We start from the raw sequence: 17875 nt of genomic DNA, 5'->3' as shown, positions 1-17875 counted from the left end.
GGCCGCCAGAGAGCCCTGCTTCGGGAGATGTCATTTTCTCTCCCCGTGAAGGAAAATGGCTCCGACCGGCTTAGCTGGCTTAAAAGCCGACTATTTGTACTTACTTTGACCCAATTGTGGATAATGCAGTGCTGCAGAGGGGCAGCCCCGTTGACATCTGCCATTCCGGCCTCCTGCTAATGGCGGGGACCGGGGGCTTATTAAAGGTCTCCAGGCAGGGGGAGGTGGTGCAGCCGAACCAGTTGATGAACTGGGAGGGACACTGGGGGCGGGGCGGGGCGCGGTGGCCTGTCGCTAGTGATCCGTGGAGCCACGGAGTTATGGATGGATCACTTGTTGTGCAGGCTTGTTGGCCTGTTTACACACGTCACTGTTACTGCGTCGGACGGGACGGAGGTTCCCTGGGCAGGCATGAGTCAGATAAATGTTGGAAGATTTGAACAGAAGGGGAAAAAGGACATGGGCAAAAGGTTTACATTTACGTTTCTGGAATGAAGGATGCCTCATTAATTGCATTCCGGCCATATGCAATTTTAAAGATTCATTATTGCATTACTTTTATTGCTTTTCATGTATAACATCGAAATGGCATTTGCTGCATCATATTTCATAGGGCATAATCAGGGTCTCAATATAACGCTCACGGAAGGCAATGTCAGCTGCGTAGAGCCGGTAAAGTCCACATTAAAGCATCCTAATTGTGTTGTTTGTGCCCCTACTAAGGGACAACCGAGAGCAGTTTGACCTTTAACATCTGCCAATACCCACAATGCAACTGTCATGGGAGCAATCAACTGCTGAATCCTGGCCTAGTCTGAGCGTAGAAAAAACACAGGCACACTGGCCAAGAGAAGGAGAGACAGAAAGACGGGGAGGAGGAGGAGGAGAACACTTAGGCAGGAACTAATAGAGATGAATAGAGGAGAAGCGAGACTGTGTGATTACTGAGCAGTAAAGCGGATCGTTTTCATCCTTACATGTGCGGCCGTCGACAGTTGAAAAATGAGGCTGACCTTGGGGGCCGAGGGATGAGGATTCACAGGAGGGTTGGGTGCTACTGCTAGATAAATGTTAGTGTGGGTCTTGGTGCGGCCAACCACACAAACACACACACACACACGATAAACACCACATTTGTGCGTTATGCCCTGTACGTAGTGGATCTTAATCACAGATATCCCACTTTTGGTGGATTCCTTCAGTCTTTAACTTATACCCCCTTGTTTCAGTGTGTGTACGTGTGCGTGCGTGTGCGTGTGTTTTTTGGCAGCAGATGCTTCAGCAGAGGAAGTGCGGCATGCTTGTCATCAAGGACCATACCTAAGTCAACACTCTCTCACATTCAATCCGGAGCCACACTCACTCTTTACATGTCGACATATATAGCAGAACACTTCCTATACTGAAACACATATACAGTGGGTCAGAAGCAGGGGAGAGGAGAGGGGTCTAACGCCAGACGGGGCGGGAGACGAGGACAGAAGACAGCCCCGACAGCTGAGCTGGGGGGGGGGGGGGGGTTTGGCCGTACGTCACGCTGATCAGAGGAGGGGAGAGGAACAAAGCGGGGGCGATGCGGGGGTGAGATATCGTCATGGAGGTGAGACGTCACGCATGATATAGAGATCTGAGAGAATAGAGACGGGGAGAGGGGTGTGTGTGTGTGTGTGTGTGTGTGTATGTGTGTGTGTGTGTGTGTGTGTGTGTGTGTGTGTGTGTGTGCGAGAGACGGAGGGCAGAGAGCCTGGATTAGTGTTCGGTCGGTGACCTTCTGACAGTGTGGCAAGGGGTGAGAGGTGAGAAATAAAACGCGAACGCACACAAGCACACGCACAAGGACACACACACACACACACACACAAGCGCGTGCGCACACAAATGGATGCTAGATTGACGGTTGGACGTGACACTCAAAGCACCTTGTCCTGTATTTGAAATGCAGTGAGAGGACGAGAGATGAATTGAGAACGAGAGACAGAGAGAGAGAGAGAGAGAGAGAGAGAGAGAGAGAGAGAGAGAGAAGGAGAGAGAGAGAAGGAGAGAGAGGGATGGAGAACGAGAGAAAGGGGGAGAGAGAGAGAGAGGGAGAGAGCGAGAGAGGAATGGAGACAGGGAGAGAGAGAGAGAGAGAGAGAGAACGAGAGAGAGAACGAGAGAGGGGGATGGAGAACGAGAGAGAGGGAGAGAGAGAGAGAGAGAGAGAGATGGAGAACGAGAGAGAGGGATAGAGAAAGAGAGGCAGCGAGAGAGAGATTATGTGTTTGCGTCAGCAGAGAGGGCCTGGGTTCCTTGTTCTGCCGATCTGTCTGAAGACAAATGCTTGGAAATGAGCTGCAGTGAAATTACCTCCAATTGACTTAGTCTAGATCCTCTAGTTACCTCAGTGTCTCTCTCACACACACACACATACACACACACACACACACACACGCACACACACACACACACACACACACGCACACACACACAGACTCCTTCTCTTCTGCAGTTTTCTTTCACAAACATAATGTTTCTGCCCATTCCCCTTCCATGCAGATGCAGCCTGCTTTGCAAATTACATTTCATACGAATTCTCCAGCATAGGGAGACGCCTCACAAACAAGCATACAGCCACGCAGACACACAATCCTGGGATTCGCGTGGCCCAATTCAAAACCGAGGATTTAACAATTACCACAGCAGCAGAAAGCAGACTGGACTGTCAATCATCTCCCTCCAGTTTCGCTGTGTGTGTGTGTGTGTGTGTGTGTGTGTGTGTGTGTGTGTGTGTGTGTCTGTGCTGAAAATATGTACAGCACACACTTTTGATATGTTAAAATCTGTTTCTGCTTTAATCGGGTAGTACCTTGCTGTGCTAAATTCTGTGCTAAATTCATAATACTTCTTCAAACAAAAAAGTTAATTATAGAAGAGAAAATTCATCCTCTATAATCTTCTGCCTAATAGCTTTTGTTATTACTTTATTACTTATTATTTTTATGGGCCAATTATGACAACTAAATGAAAATTGAGTTTTCATTTTTATTACACCAAATAAAAACAAAATATATTTGTGAATATTTGTATTGCTACCATGAGATAATTATTTTTTGCATTACAGAGCACACAACTTTCTATTGAATAGCAACTGGAATGTTCTAGATGTTTTCAGTTACTCCCAGGAGACCCAGATGCTCCTCGTTGAACCTGAATTAAAAGCCATATATCTGATGTTGGAGGTGGCTGGCTGAAGTAAGCAGGATTTAAAAGAAATTAATGAAATAGATTAACCCAGGCCTCAGAGATCAGCCATTATCTGTTTGGGAGCCTATATGCAGAGATGCACAAGCCTGCCTTATCATATTGAGTTACTTTCTAACTTTCCTTCTATCTCAACTTGTGGTTGACCCATTCGGGTTGTTCTTATCGATACTCCCTACATTCATTATTTACTCTGTGATACTCCACAACTCCTATCCTAGAAAATCCATGGAGCATCTGTGCTGATGTAAAGCCCATGGGATATGAGCGCATCCTTTTCAACCTTCTCGGTCTTTGACTTTCACCTACCCTTTTTCTGCATGGATATAAATATCAACGTTTAGGGGATTTAGCAGAATATCTCTGAAGTATAGATATTTAAAATGTATTTTAAAAAAATCGGCATAAAAATAACAAAGTGTAGAGCAGTGCAGTGTATCTCTCCACGATTAGTCCGGTTACTCTGCTAGAGATTGAGAATGATATCTTTGCTGCGGATATCATGTAAAGCTAAATAGCGCAATCAACACTGTTGAATCTAAGAAATGATACCGGAATGAAGGATTCGGGTGTTAATACGAAATAAGGGAAAGATACCGCACAAACAAGTTAAACAAAATAAACAATTATGAGCTAGTAAATTGAAAAAGTCAAATCTAATATATGTGGTTCAGTGAGTTTAGGTTGTGGAACGATTTTAGTTTAATTGCATATATTTCAGTTAAGCGTGCCCTAACGTTTAGGGTGGTAGTGAGACGTACGACTTCATTAAGCCATCGCAGTAAAGCCTTAACGTAATACCCTATTCCTTCTGCTTCTTCCTTTCATTTCAAGGGGTGGCGCACTTGATTGAAAGTTGGCCTACCCTTGAGGGTAATTGGAAGTTGATAGAGTTCTATTGATTCGGTCAGTGTGCGCGCTCACTCACGGTCAAAGCCTTTATATAGTGCTCCACCTGCGTAGTATCTGGGTTTCCCCCGCCCTACCATTAAGTCCTTGTCTCTTCCTTTTTTGTCTCTTTCAGTTACACCGAGGACACATCCACACCGAGGACGGACCAGACATGGCCGAGGAAACGACCGATCTCCTGGGTAGCGCTGCGGGCCATTGGTCGGAGGCTCGGACAAGCCCACGCAGGCCCACCCCCTCTGAAGTCGTAACCCCTGCAGGGGCGGACATTTATGGGAGGACACTGGGACATTACGGCTACTGACCCAAAGGGACTCCTGCTAGCTCCTTTCATTACCCGCTGAATCCCTGCCGAGGGCTGTTGGTGCGGTCGCTCTCGCCGACGCCCACGGACACTTGCGCTTATCCTAACAAAGCGGGGGGGGGGGGGGGGGCTCCGTGCCCGTTTCTGACCGGACACCAACCCCCGCGGACTCCAGCCGATGTCACGGCGAGGGCCGGGTGTCTGCGGCTCCCCCGGGGGCTGAGGCGGGCGGCGGTGGAGCATGGGGAGGAGAGTGGCCGACCACACGAACACCGTGCCTGCGCTAGGGGTGCCCCTCCCGGGGTCCCGATGGGGCCCGCTGTGCAGCGTGGGTGTGCAGACCTCCCCGGGACTCCGGACTCTCCCCGGCACCAAGCGACCCGTCGGCCAGGCGGCCGGCGCCAAGCAGACACAAACTAAGCCCATGGACAAGAGGAGGACGGCGGCCGAGGCCGGCGGCGGCGGCGGCGGCGGCAAGGAGACGTCCCAGAACGAGATCAACGCACTGACGCAGGACGATATGGGGTCGCAGGGCTCGGGCGGCGGGGTCTACTGCCAGATCAACCCCTCTGCGACGGGGGCCCAGAAGAAGGCGGGCCGCTACCCCAACGGCAGCGTGGTGGCCCCCGAGGTGGTGGGCGGGGTCTGCAGCGAGGCGGCGGACGCCAAGGAGTCCGCCGCGCCGGAGAAGCGGCGGGTCCAGTCTCTGAGGCGGGAGAGCCAGTGTCCGGCCCCCAAGGCGAAGAGCGCGTGCACGACGGTGCACGCCACGCCGCCGCGGCCCTGCCGCATGATGGCGGCCCCCGCCGCCCGCCTGTGCGGGACGTGCGGCCGCCGGCAGTCCCAGGTGGCGCCCTGCACGGGGGCCTGCCGCCGACGGGTGGCCAGCCAGATCACGGCCAGCCAGACGCTGCCCAACCCCGTGCGCAAGCAGTCTGTGGCCCCCAATGTGTTGAGGAAGGACTCCCCCCTGTTGAACTCCAAGGCGAAGGCCGCACACACAGTCCAGGCGCCCGCCATGACAAACCCTTCGGCCAAGGCCGCCCTGGCTCCCCAAGCGTCCAACACCATACCCAAAACCCATCCCACGAGCCACCAGAAGAGCCAAGCGCCGCACCCGCAGAACGTCAAGTCCAAAGCGTACGGGCGGCAGTCCAGACCCCACTCGATAGACCTGAGCCACTACAAGGACACGGCCACGCAGACGTCCGACGCACACCTGCAGGACGCCGGCAGAACGGGCGTCGCCGACCCGACGGAACAGCCGCCCGCAGACCCGCGCTCCGCCGGCACACGCCATCGGGCCACGCCCACGCTCCAACAGACGCAGCAGCACCCCGACGACGACACGCACCGCCGGCACGCCTCTGAACACGCACGCCATCGCACGCATTCCTCGTGCCACGCCACGTCGAGAACCCCGCCTCCCGTTGCCCCCGACGACCCCGGACCCAGGGCCGACACCCCCCCAGTCCCGCCGCGGAACTCCCCCCGGGGGCCCCGGTCCAACCCCAGTAGCCCCGTGGCGCAGGCCCCACCCGCCCGCCGCGGCACGCCGGACCGCCCCCCGGCTCCGGGCGCCGCCGCCGCCACCCCCACCGCCGACGCCCAATCGGAGGGCTCGGCGATCAGGGCGGCTCCGTTGCCAGGCGACGGCGGCGCCGCGCCCTGCACGCTTCGCTCCAGCGCGCAGTGCAACGGGGCCCCGGGGGGCCTGACGGCAGGGGCCGCAGCCCCGCGGGGCCTGGAGGGCCGGCTGCTGACCGTGGAGGAGAGCCTCCTGTCCAACCAGGAGAAGATCAAAGTGCTGCTTAATGTCATCCAGGACCTGGAGCGCAACAAGGCCCTCAGCGAAGGGTAAGGGCCGGAGCAGGTCGACGGGGACGGGTGGAGAACAGGGGGGAGACGCGGGGGAGGGGCGGGGGGCTGCGTATTAAGTGAGATGGTAGGCGATGAGACGGGAGGCGACGGGGCAGACGCGCGCGTTCCGACCGCAATTTACTACGACAACTGTGGGTAATAGATTTTAAATGTCAGGCCAATATTCTGGCGGATTCAAGCGAGTTTCTGTGTGCGTGTGGGATTGCGTGTTTGATTGTGTGTGAGAGTGCGTGTTTCTGTGTGTGTGTGTGTGTGTGTGTGTGAGTGTGTGTGTCTGTGTGTGATTGTGTTTGAGCATGCGCGTGTGTGTGCATGTGCATATGTGAGTGTGTGTGAGAGTGACTGTGTGTGTGAGTGAGTGTTTGTGTGGTGTCTCTGTATGAGTGTGTGTATGTGAGCGACTGTAAGTGTGTGGTTATTTGTGTGTGAGTGAGTGTGTGTGTGAGTGACTGTGTGTGTATGTGAGTGACTGTGTGAGTGTGTGAGTGAGTGTGTGTGCGGTGTCTCTGTATGAGTGTGTGTGCGTGAGTGACTGTGTGTGTGAGTGACTGCGTGTATGTGAGTGACTGTGTGAGTGTGTGAGTGAGTGTGTGTGCGGTGTCTCTGTATGAGTGTGTGCGTGTGAGTGACTGTGTGCGTGACTGAGTGCATGTAAGTGTGTGGGTATGTGTGTGTGTGTGAGTGACTGTATGGAGCCAAATCCAGTGAGGTGCCTCAAAGCAAATACCAGCAGTTGCTCGCATCGTCTTATCTGACGGTATCATGCTGCACAGGTCCTGCAGAAACCGCTGTGGGAACAGCGCCGCTCTGAGACATATCTCTACCCCCTGCTCACCCACAATGCCCACACTCGCATCCCGATGCTCACAATACCGCCGCCCCGGACCCCTTTCTCGTTTCCTCTCCTATCCCTGGCCCTGAAGAGGCTTTTATTCCTGCTCAGCTCCTGCCCCCTTCCTTTGTTTCCTCTCCTCGCCTGATATCCCCCTCGGCTTTTTTCCCACTCATTACATTTCGATCACAGCCTCTTCTCCTCCGTTTAGAGCCATTCATCCCTCACCACGCCACTCCTCCTCTTGCTCCCGTCGGGTGATAATTAATGGCTTCTCTCCTGCGTCCCCGCACCTATCTCCCTGCCCCTGGCCAACCCCCCGCTGTGAATCAAGGTCTTCTTTTCCCCAAACGCCGACGCCACTATCTATTTCACCTCCCCAACCCACGACCTCTCTCCGCTTCAGTTTGTAAACTCTTTTTCTTGTATGTCTTATCTCTCGGTATCTCCCCCCCTCTCCCCTCTCGCTGTTATCTCCCCTCTCCCCCCCCCCCCCAGCCCATGGCCCAACACCTTTCACCACGTCAAGCTGTCCATCTTGCTTTCCCGCTCCTGTCCAATTTCATCCACTCTTCGTGTCCTCTCTCTCTCTCTCTCCCCTCTCTCTCTCCCCCTTCCTTCCTCCCAATAAACAGAGATGTCATCTTCAACCGCCCCAAAAACAACACGTCCTCTCCCTTCAACACCTCCCGTCATATGTATATATTTACCTCATAATTTGGCCTTTCGCTCGTTCTCACTCACTGTTCCCTCTCTGCCCGACGACAACAACACAAATGCATACAGCTTGCATGAGTCCTGTAGCCCCTGCTTTATTTTACAGGTGGGTGTTGTCATCCTATATCTGGGTCTCTGTCTCCATGGGCATCCATCCTAATTACCCATCCATCCTACCCGCAGTATACCTCCTCCTACGGTCTCCTCTGCATGTCATGCTTGTCTCTCTCTCCTCCTCTCCTTCCCTCCCTATTCCTAGGCTTGTCAGAGCTTCTTAATGCCAAAGCAATCCCTATCAGATTACTATTGGCCATATGCAATTAATGTTTCAGCAGAGGCAAAGCCCCTATGCACAGTATGCACAAAGACTCTCTCTCTCTCTCTGTCTCTGTCTCTCTCTCTCTTTATCTCGTTCTCTCTCTCAATCCCTTTCTAGTCCCCTTTCATTGTCTTCTTATGCTTATGCTGTTGATCGCATGTAATACATGTATTCATGTGTGGATTAGGAAGCACACACACACACAGTTTGAGAAAAAGAGGGCCAAGGACAGGGAGATGAATACATAGATATGCATCAAAAACAAGAGTGCATTAAATGGATCACAAGAGAACACTCCTTAGAGAGAGAGGGACGAGAGAGAGAAATAGAGAGGGAGAGTTGTTAATGTGTTAACAAAAAATTAAAGCACTGATCAAAGTGTGGGCTGCTACATTATACGAAACGCATATTTTTGCATCTTTGGATGCACAAACTTTGAGCATGCCGAGCGAATAACAACCAGCTTAATCCGCCCCCCCACCATTACATGGACAATGAGGTCAACCAGCCTCTCTGTGTAATTAAAATAAGTCGTATAATGTTGTAAACGGAAATCATCCCGTTTTCTGGCGCTCGTTCAGCTGCAGCGCGGTACGAAGACAATCCCGGCAAAGGTCGATATTTATTTATCACACGGAGGAAGACTATGCATCTTGTTAACACATCACGCCGGTGTATTCTCCTGACGTGTGCCATCCATACAGGGTGCCGTAATATCCCCTCCCCATCCCCCCAGGATGATCCACGGTGCTGACAACAAACACAGGGCGACATGATTGATTCACTGATATTAAGATATTGATATTAGGAAAAAACAATTGCAATAGGTTTTGAAGAAAACAATATGCGGTTCGTATGATGCTCTCTCTCTCTCTCTCTCTCTCTCTCTCATCTCTCATCAGAACCACAGAGATGAGCTCGGTTTATACGTCACCCAGACCTGGTGCTGCAGGGATTCATCATCATTAATGATGACTAATGACCAAGCACATGAAACTGCATTAAGTCATTTTCAGGTTGCTTGTTTACCAAGGACGCAGATTCACTTAAATGCACGCCTACGCATTTTATGAGCGGCTGCTAACCTGCTACCAGAGTGCTGCTGTGTTAGCGTTTAATCACACGCTGTTCCCCCCCTGCAGGCGACGATCGTACAGGACCGGCCAGGACATCAACAACTGCCCCACCTGCCAGAAGACAGCCTGCATCATCTACAGGTAGCTGCTCGGGATTCAGGGCTTACTGCACGCACGCACACACGCAAACTCACACACAAGCGCACGCACGCAGTATCATGCCTGCCTTCTTTTCTTTCATCCCTCCTTCCTCCCTGTCCTTCATTTCCTTCTCTCTCTTTATTTGTTTGGTTCTCTTACCCTGTCTTTCATTCATAAAGTTGGCTTTGTAGTATTCATGCATATCCATTATTTCAACATAATCCTTACATTGGGGTTGCAAAAGACCACAAACACACAGCCAAAACCTTTCCTGCCTCTTTATTTTCTTTTCTTCTTTATTCCTTTCTTTCTCATTCCTCCTTTCATTCCGTCATCTTGTATTCCTCACGGTGACATTTTAGTAATCCTACTCATGCCTTATTCACCTCAACTCCAGGGTGTTGAAGTCTCTTCACATGGGGCGTATCTTTTAAGGACATATACGTGCGTTTCAAAAGAGCCCTCAGAGGTCTCTCCAGGAGAAGGGATTTGCCCATAAAGGAAGCGTCTCTGCCTACTAAACAAATGGATTCAAAGGCTGAATATCAGGATTCTTCGAACTCTGCCGCCCAGCCTTTGTGGATACGTGCATGCGTTCTGCCGTGCGTGCGTGTGACCTAAATAAGCAACAGCATTTGCAAAAATCCCATATCCGAACATGAGCACTTGTAGCAGCATTGGGAGGGATAGAAACCTCCCTCTCCCTCTCCCTCTCTCTCTCTCAGTCTCTCTCTCTCTCTCCCTCTCTCTCTCTCTCCCTCTCCCTCTCTCTCTCCCTCTCTCTCTCTCTCTCTCCTTTGCAAATCATAACATCTTTTCATCTCACCCTAGTCCAATCTTCTATTACTTTTTGCCAACATTTAACAACATGCTCTTCCCCCTCTGTCTCCTCCTTCTCCTCCTCTTCTTCCCCCCATCTTCTGTCCCTTCTCCTCCTCCTCCCCTCCCTCTATCTCCTCCTCCCCCTACTCTCGCCCCCATCTCCTCCTTCTCCCCTCCCTCCGTTTTCACCTCCTCTTCCTCCTAATACCCCCTCCTCCTTCTCCACCTCCTCTCACCCCTGTTTTCTCCTCCTCCTCCCCCACTCCTCATCTCCTCCCTCCTCCTCCTCCTCCTCCTCCCTTGCGACGGGTAACACCGACCGAAACTCCACCTCCCCGTCTCCCTTTGATGTAGAACCCATGGGGGGGGGGGGAAGAGACAATGGATAGTTCTCCTGAGTCAACGATATCTGTAACTGTGAGTACGGGACTGGGGAGTCTTTGAGTAAACACATGGCCACCGAGGGGAGATGCGGCCCAGATTGCGCTGAGGCCGGTTGCCCGTTCTTGTTGGACTGGGCGGAAATAAACTTCACATTTTATCACCAATTTACTCACCTTAATATTGCACCAACACATCTGTCTGCCCCCGGCGGATTCACTCTCACACACACGCACACACACACACACACGCACACACACACAGACAAACACATACATGCACACACACATACACACACACACACACACATCTTCAGATTCTAATTAGCAAGGCAGCAACCAAAGCTCTTGAAATCTCTAATGAAGACCGAGGGGAAAGGACAGAAAAACAAACATGCACACACAAACACACACACACACAGACACACAAACAAACAACATGAAAAGCAAGCACACAAACACGCACACTCTGATGTACGTGTTTGTATATGTGCTCATAAGAACGCTATTTCCTCCGCACGCCATAAGCCTCAACACTTTCAAACAGATGGAGGCTCGCACACACAGGCACACACACACACAGACACACACACACACACACACAGTCAATAAACAAGTTAACCACCAGGAGCTGGCCGTAAGGACTCTGGTGGTGGCACCTCCAGAGACTTGTCCCACCACCTCTCACTAGAGATGCTAGCATAGGGCCGGCTCGCCCCTGCAACTTCAGGGTAGCGCAATAAATGAAGCGCGACAACGCTATGAATAAACAGCCCCGAGCCTACCCGTCGCTCAGAATCTCTGCTTTAGTAAATCAAAGGTAGTGCCATTTTGTTATTTGGTTCACTTGTGTGCCATCTTGGATCCAGCGCTCCTGCTGTTTGATGGCAGAACCTCTGGGGGAGGCGGGACAGAGCCTGGGCCGGAAACTGATGACCTGCAAGGGGCGGAGCTACGCCTTGTTTCCTGTTTGGTTTCGAGACATTCTTCCTGCCTGAGGGATGTCACTGGCGCACATGGATGAAGCTTTTAGAAGCGGCTTTGAATATGCGTATTTCTAAAGGGGTCAGTCTACATGGCGTTGCTTTGAAACCTTTGTGTTCGCTGTCAATGGCCAATCAAGTGCTCACAGATCGCCACCTTGCAGCAACACGGTAGGTCGAAACCAACGAAGCGAAATATAGTGAAACACTCTGTTCACCGAGTCTGCCATCACGCTTTTGATTATCATCATAAAGTCTAATTTGTGAGACACACTTTTATGTAATGCTATGGTACACACCATGAAACAGGCAAGCGCACAATGGCTGAGTGGGTCATGTTATTTCACAGTTAACGGGATTTTCTAACATTTTCTATGATATTTATATAATTTTACACCTTTTACCCATCTGGCCTTTAATGGCAGGCTTATGAAAGGGCACTTTTAACACACCATGGCATTATTCCGTAAAATAATTTCGTCTTTAAAACAGCACTCACAGTGCATGCAAGACGGCGATTATGCGGAACACTCTGCGAAACACACTGACATTCATGTTTGTGGAAAAGACGCCGGTACATAATAACACACACATGCGTATGCTCCCAACTAAATAGGGCACGCTCCCACACAGCTCGCGAGTTCCATTTGGAAAAGAGCGGTCGCACTAGTTTCTGTTGATTTGCTGCAATCAACACATTTTCTTCACTCATATGCCCACATTGTGCATGAGCGTGAGTGTGTGAGTGTTTTTCTTTTTTATGATTTCACAAATGCACACACAATGATGACCCTGCCTCTAAATGATGCAGGGAGTCTTGCATTGGTGTGACGGTACAGTAATGGCCTTCCTGGAGGCTGCCGGGAGGAAACAGGGGAAGCGCAGCCTGGGACACAATGCCTGGGACAGTGGCGCCTGGTCTAATGACGTGAGGAGATCCGAGCCATCGCTACAGGACCCCCCGCTGTGGCACCGAGCGGTTTTTAGTTGGTGTCACTTCTAATTAGCTCCAGCGCAGACACAGGGTGGGGGAAAACACTGTGACACCCCCTTGTGAGTCTTAACACGCTTGTTTACCGGGAGAAACGTGACGACGGCCAACATCCACTCCAAGGCGGTCGTTTTCCAACTACTGATGGGTCCCTGTTGGTCCCACACCTATAGACACACACGCCCCAGACACATAGATCTACATGCAAAAACCCTCACAAACCCACACACATGCACAACCAACACACAAAAACAGAAACACACGCACAAAAGACAAAACTGCACACACATGCCCACACACACGCAAGCACAGAAAAACACAGACAGACAGACACACACACACAAACACACACACAAGAGTTACAGCCTGCAGGGAGGAATTAAGAATTGAGGCACCATAGTCCCGGGAAACAATAGAGAAGAGAGAGCGGTAGAGGTGGAGGTTGAGAGCAAGGTACAACGACACAGAGGTAGCCAGAGGGTGAATAAGAGTGATATTCGATAATGGCGGAGAAAAAAAAGGAAACACGGTGGATTTAAATCCTTCATTTAAAAAAGAACAGGAAAATGTAGGACAGGTACCCCTTCTCATTACTCTGTTCTTGGTGTGTGTGTGCGTGTGCGGGTGCATATGCGTGTGTGCGTGCGTGTGTGCGTGCGTGCGTGTGTGTGGCTACCCGCCAGCATGCTTGTGATCCTATATTCACTGCATTCCCATAATTCTCAGTTTGTGGCAATAGCCCTTTTTCTCCATTGATCAATAATTCATAAGTGCAATTTTTTCAGTTATCTGTCCCTGGAAGTTCCAAACGCTCTTCCTCATCCACCTTTCCTCGGAGCCAGGACCCCTCCGTCTTTCCCTGGTGCTCCCTGGGGGCTCACATCATCCCTGCCTCTCTCCTCCATCTCCCCAGCTCTCCTCCATCCCCATGTCTCTTCACCTCCTCAGCCTCTCTTCATTCCTTCCGCCATCTCTCTCCTCCACCTCTCCATCGCCTCCTCCACCTCACCTTCACCCACTGCAGTATCCCTCCCACTCGTTCCTCCACCCCCTCTCTACTCCACCCCTCTCCCCCTCTCTCCACCCCTCCATCTCCATCACCTCTCCCTCCACCCCTCCCTCTCTCTCCTCCACCCTCTCCCTCTCTCTCCTCCACCCTCTCCCTCTCTCTCCTCTCCCTCTCTCCTTCACCTCTCCCTCTCTCCTCCACCTCTCCCTCTCTCCTTCACCTCTCCCTCTCTCTCCTCCACCTCTCCCTCTCTCCTCCACTGACCTCTTTGACCACTTATCCATCCCTCCCTCTCTCTCCTCCACCCCTCTCTCTCTCCTCAACCTCTCCCTCTTTCCTCCCCCTCTCCCTCTCTCCTTCACCTCTCCCTCTCTCCTCCACTGACCTCTTTGACCACTCATCCATCCCTCCCTCTCTCTCCTCCACCCCTCTCTCTCTCCTCCACCTCTCCCTCTTTCCTCCACCTCTCCCTCTCTCCTTCACCTCTCCCTCTCTCCTCCACTTACCTCTTTGACCACTCATCCATCCCTCCCTCTCTCTCCTCCACCTCTCCCTCTTTCCTCCACCTCTCCCTCTTTCCTCCACCTCTCCCTCTCTCTCCTCCACCTCTCCCTCTCTCCTCCACCCCTCCCTCTCCCCTCCACCCCTCCCTCTCCCCTCCACCCCCTCTCTCTCCCCCACAGCTCCCTCTCTCCCTCCACTGACCTCTTTGACCTTCTTCATTAAAGCCACTGGTCCCTTCATTTCACCCACCCTCCTCCTCTTCATCTCCTGCCCCTTCTACTCCGCCATTCCTCCTTCTCTCACCAGAGACTTCTTTATTATTCTTCCTTTCATCATCTCTATCTCCCTGCCCTCTTTCTTGCTGCAGGCTTGTGGGGAGAGCTGTGCATGTGTCAGGTGTCAAGGAAGGAGTGTGTTCTGTCACTTGTGTGTGAGAGAATGCATGAGGGCGAGCTTGTGTCTGTGTGTGTGTGTGTGTGTGTATGTGTGTATGTGTGTGTGGTAGTGTGTGTGTGTGTGTCTGTGTGTGTGTTTGTGTGTGTGTTCTGTCACAGGAAGGAGTGTGTTCTGTCACTCGTGTGTGAGCATGCAAGAGGGTGTGTGTGTGTGTGTGTGTGTGTGTGTGTGTGTGTGTGTGTGTGTGTGTGTGTGTGTGTGTGTTCCCATCTGTCCACATCTGTCTGATTGTGTTTTGGTTGATCCATGACTAATCATGCGCCTCATTAGCCCCAGATGCTAGTCTATGCATTTACAAGCCCTATGCTACGGACCTTTAGAAGGGCTGACGCACACTCACACACACACACACACACACACACACACACACACACACACACACAGAACTAGCACTGGACCATTAAGAGGGATGGTGAGAGAGAGGGAGTGAGATGGAGTTCAAAATGAGAAGCATAGCAAATGGGCAGAGGGAGAGAGAGCGAGACCGAGAGAGGGAGAGAGAGCGAGACCGAGAGAGGGAGAGAGAGCGAGACCGAGAGAGGGAGAGAGAGCGAGACCGAGAGAGGGAGAGGGAGCGAGACCGAGAGAGGGAGAGAGAGCGAGACCGAGAGAGGGAGAGAGAGCGAGACCGAGAGAGGGAGAGGGAGCGAGACCGAGAGAGGGAGAGAGAGCGAGACCGAGAGAGGGAGAGAGACCGAGAGAGCGAGCATAAGAGAGGGAGGGAGAGCGAGCGAGAGAGAGCTACAGTCAGAGACAGAAGGAGAGAGAGAGAGTGAAAGAGGAGGGATAGATGGAGAGGGAGAGATGAAGAGAGAGATTAAGTGTGAGGAGGGGGTGAGCACACCGAAAAAAAACAAAAAACTGCTGCCTCACTCGCTGTACCTCCCTGGCTCTTTGGGCTCCACTTTGCAGAGAGCCTGTCTGGTACTGGAGTCCTGGCCAGACTCCCTGCTCCCACTCCCCTCTCTTCCGGCCTGTTATCTACCGCCGCGTGACGTCTGCCCAGCCTTCAGACGTGGACGGCGTGCTGAGCCGGGCCCCCTTGTGGCGTCACAGTGATGCCTGTTTGTGTGTGATGCCTGCGTGTGCGTGGTGACGTGTGTGCGTGCGTGCGTGCCTGTCAGTTAAGTATCGGCGTCAGGCATGATTTATATCGCAATCCCAAAAACGACTTTGCGAGCGTTCTACAATGGGGGTGGGGGGCGCTGTGCAATTGAAAGAGGCATATGCACATCTCCTCGGTTCTTTCTTTCTTTCCCCTAGTGCCTCCTTTCATTTCCTCTCCCCGGCAGCGGAACGTCCTCCAAACCCCGACGCTGCGCCATTCATCTAACGTTCCACGTCTACCCGTTTAGCGTGCCCTGCGTCTGAACCTCGCCAGAACATCTTCCCCCCCCCCCCCCCCCCACTCCAATCTCCTTGCAGATGAACTTGGACTTGCAAAAAAAAAAAAACCCCCCCCCCTGCCCGATGTGTAGTCCATGCTAGACGGCTGACCTAATTGTACTGTCTGCCTTTTGTCTCCTCCTCTCCGCCTCCACCTCCCCCTCTCTCTCCCTCCCTCCACCCGCAGCGTGGAGCACGACTTCCGCCAGCAGGAGGGTCGGCTGCAGGAGGTGATGGAGGCGCTGGACGGGGAGTGGGACGGGCTGGGGACCAACCCCCCCCCCGGGCCCAAGAACATGGCGACCGCTCCCTCCTCCTCCACCTCCTCCTCGTCGGCGGCGAGGCCCAGCACCAAGTCCCGCGTGAAGAAGCTCCGCAAGAAGTGCTTCTGGTGGCTTTAGCGCGGCGAGGGCGCGGGGGCACCGCGGCACGCCGGCCGCCGTGGGCAGCGACCGCTAAACGGATCTAAGGGGGAGGGGGCCGCTGGGAGCAGGACGCCGGTGCGTGTGCTCCGTTTGTTTTTCCCGAGCGGAGGAGACAGTAAAGGAACGCGACGTACAAAATAATGCAGTTTCTTTGTCGTGTTTCCCCCCCCCCCCCCCCCCGCAGGTAACTCTGTCGTTTGTTTTTCAATTCACGGCACGTTCCGTCCGTCGGTTAGCAGGGAGAACGAGACGCAGTGGGCGGGACGGGGGAAGAGGGGGGGGGGGGGGTGAAGGTGAGCGGTGAGAGAGGAGGCCGGATCAAAGAGGAACCGATCCGGGGACTTGTCACAGACGACCGAGGGGGTCGTTCAGCGATGCTGGCAGCTTCCTCACCGAGAGAAACAGCGTTTGGGAGGAGGAGGAGGAGGAGGAAGGAGCGATTGGCCACGCTTTTCAGTGCCAGCTGGCTGGTATGGTTCCTCGGTGTGGAGAACAAAGGAGTCCGTGATGAATGAACTGCATGAAGTGGATTGAGAGGATGGACGGATGAATTGATGGTTGGCTGAATGGATCGATTCCATGCCAAGATTGATCCACGCCTGTAGCAGTGGACATGATCTCCCCGGCAATCGTGCACATTGGAAGACATTGGAATTAACTTTCAGAACACAGGAATACTTAAAAACAAAGGAATTGAAGAACTGAGCGTGTGGATAGGACCGCAAAATCGAAGGTCTTAATAGGAGGCGGAAGTTAGAAGTGAGTTCGGGAGATCTGCTGTCTGCCAGGCTGCCGGGAGAGGATAAAAGACCTGGATGTGAAGGTTCTGGGGAAGCCCAGCGGAGCGTTGATATCACAGAAGCACGTTCAGAACTTTGCACTTGAAGACCGTGCCGGCGTTTGATTGGCAGCTCATCAAAAGGCGACAGGCCATGTTGGCCATTTTTACATTTAAATGATCCATGCTTTTGTCATCGTTCAAAACAGTGTTCGTTTTGCTCTGAGGCTTTGAAATTCATGATACACACAAAATAACACACACATACACCAACACAAACCTAAACACACACAGACACACACACAACACAGGGACAAGCCTTCGTCAAAACGCATGAATACCACAAGCACAAGCACACAGGGGCGTGCACTTAAGCAGACACACACACACACACACACTTTCACACACACACACAGCAGCCTTGTAAGAGGTCATCCCGGTAGCGATGTGTATGCCCCCTGCCCAACACACACACTGCCCCACTATTTTCCTCCCGCTGTGTTGTGGCAGCTCTTTGTGACATGATGTTGTACAATAAAAGTGTGTATTTTAAACAGTACACGTGTGTCTCCGCCCCGGCTTGCTGCTCGTTATGCTCATTAGGGAGAGGGGTGTTCCCCACTGGATCAAAGGCCAAACGGAAATTTCCGTGCAGCGCTGCAATTATCCTCCCAGGGTTTCAAAACTCATACGGTGGAAATCGATGGGTGAATGACTCAGAG

The 17875-nt window shown here is 52.5% G+C and overlaps 2 protein-coding genes across 2 annotated transcripts in view; one reads left to right on the top strand and one right to left on the bottom strand.

The window, feature by feature from the left end:
- Nucleotides 1-17875, bottom strand: part of dock2 (dedicator of cytokinesis 2) — a 121761-nt gene that overhangs the window by 37956 nt on the left and 65930 nt on the right.
- insyn2b (inhibitory synaptic factor family member 2B) lies at nt 4695-16351 on the top strand (the record flags this gene model as incomplete). The annotated part of the gene is made up of 3 exons (XM_079745531.1): nt 4695-6310; nt 9345-9419; nt 16138-16351. The coding sequence occupies 3 exons, from the start codon at nt 4695-4697 to the stop codon at nt 16349-16351; spliced, it is 1905 nt and encodes a 634-aa protein (XP_079601657.1).

Source organism: Pollachius pollachius (assembly GCF_949987615.1).
Source record: "Pollachius pollachius genome assembly, chromosome: 10".
NCBI lineage: Eukaryota > Metazoa > Chordata > Actinopteri > Gadiformes > Gadidae > Pollachius > Pollachius pollachius.
This window is presented reverse-complemented; position numbering and strand designations above follow the sequence as displayed.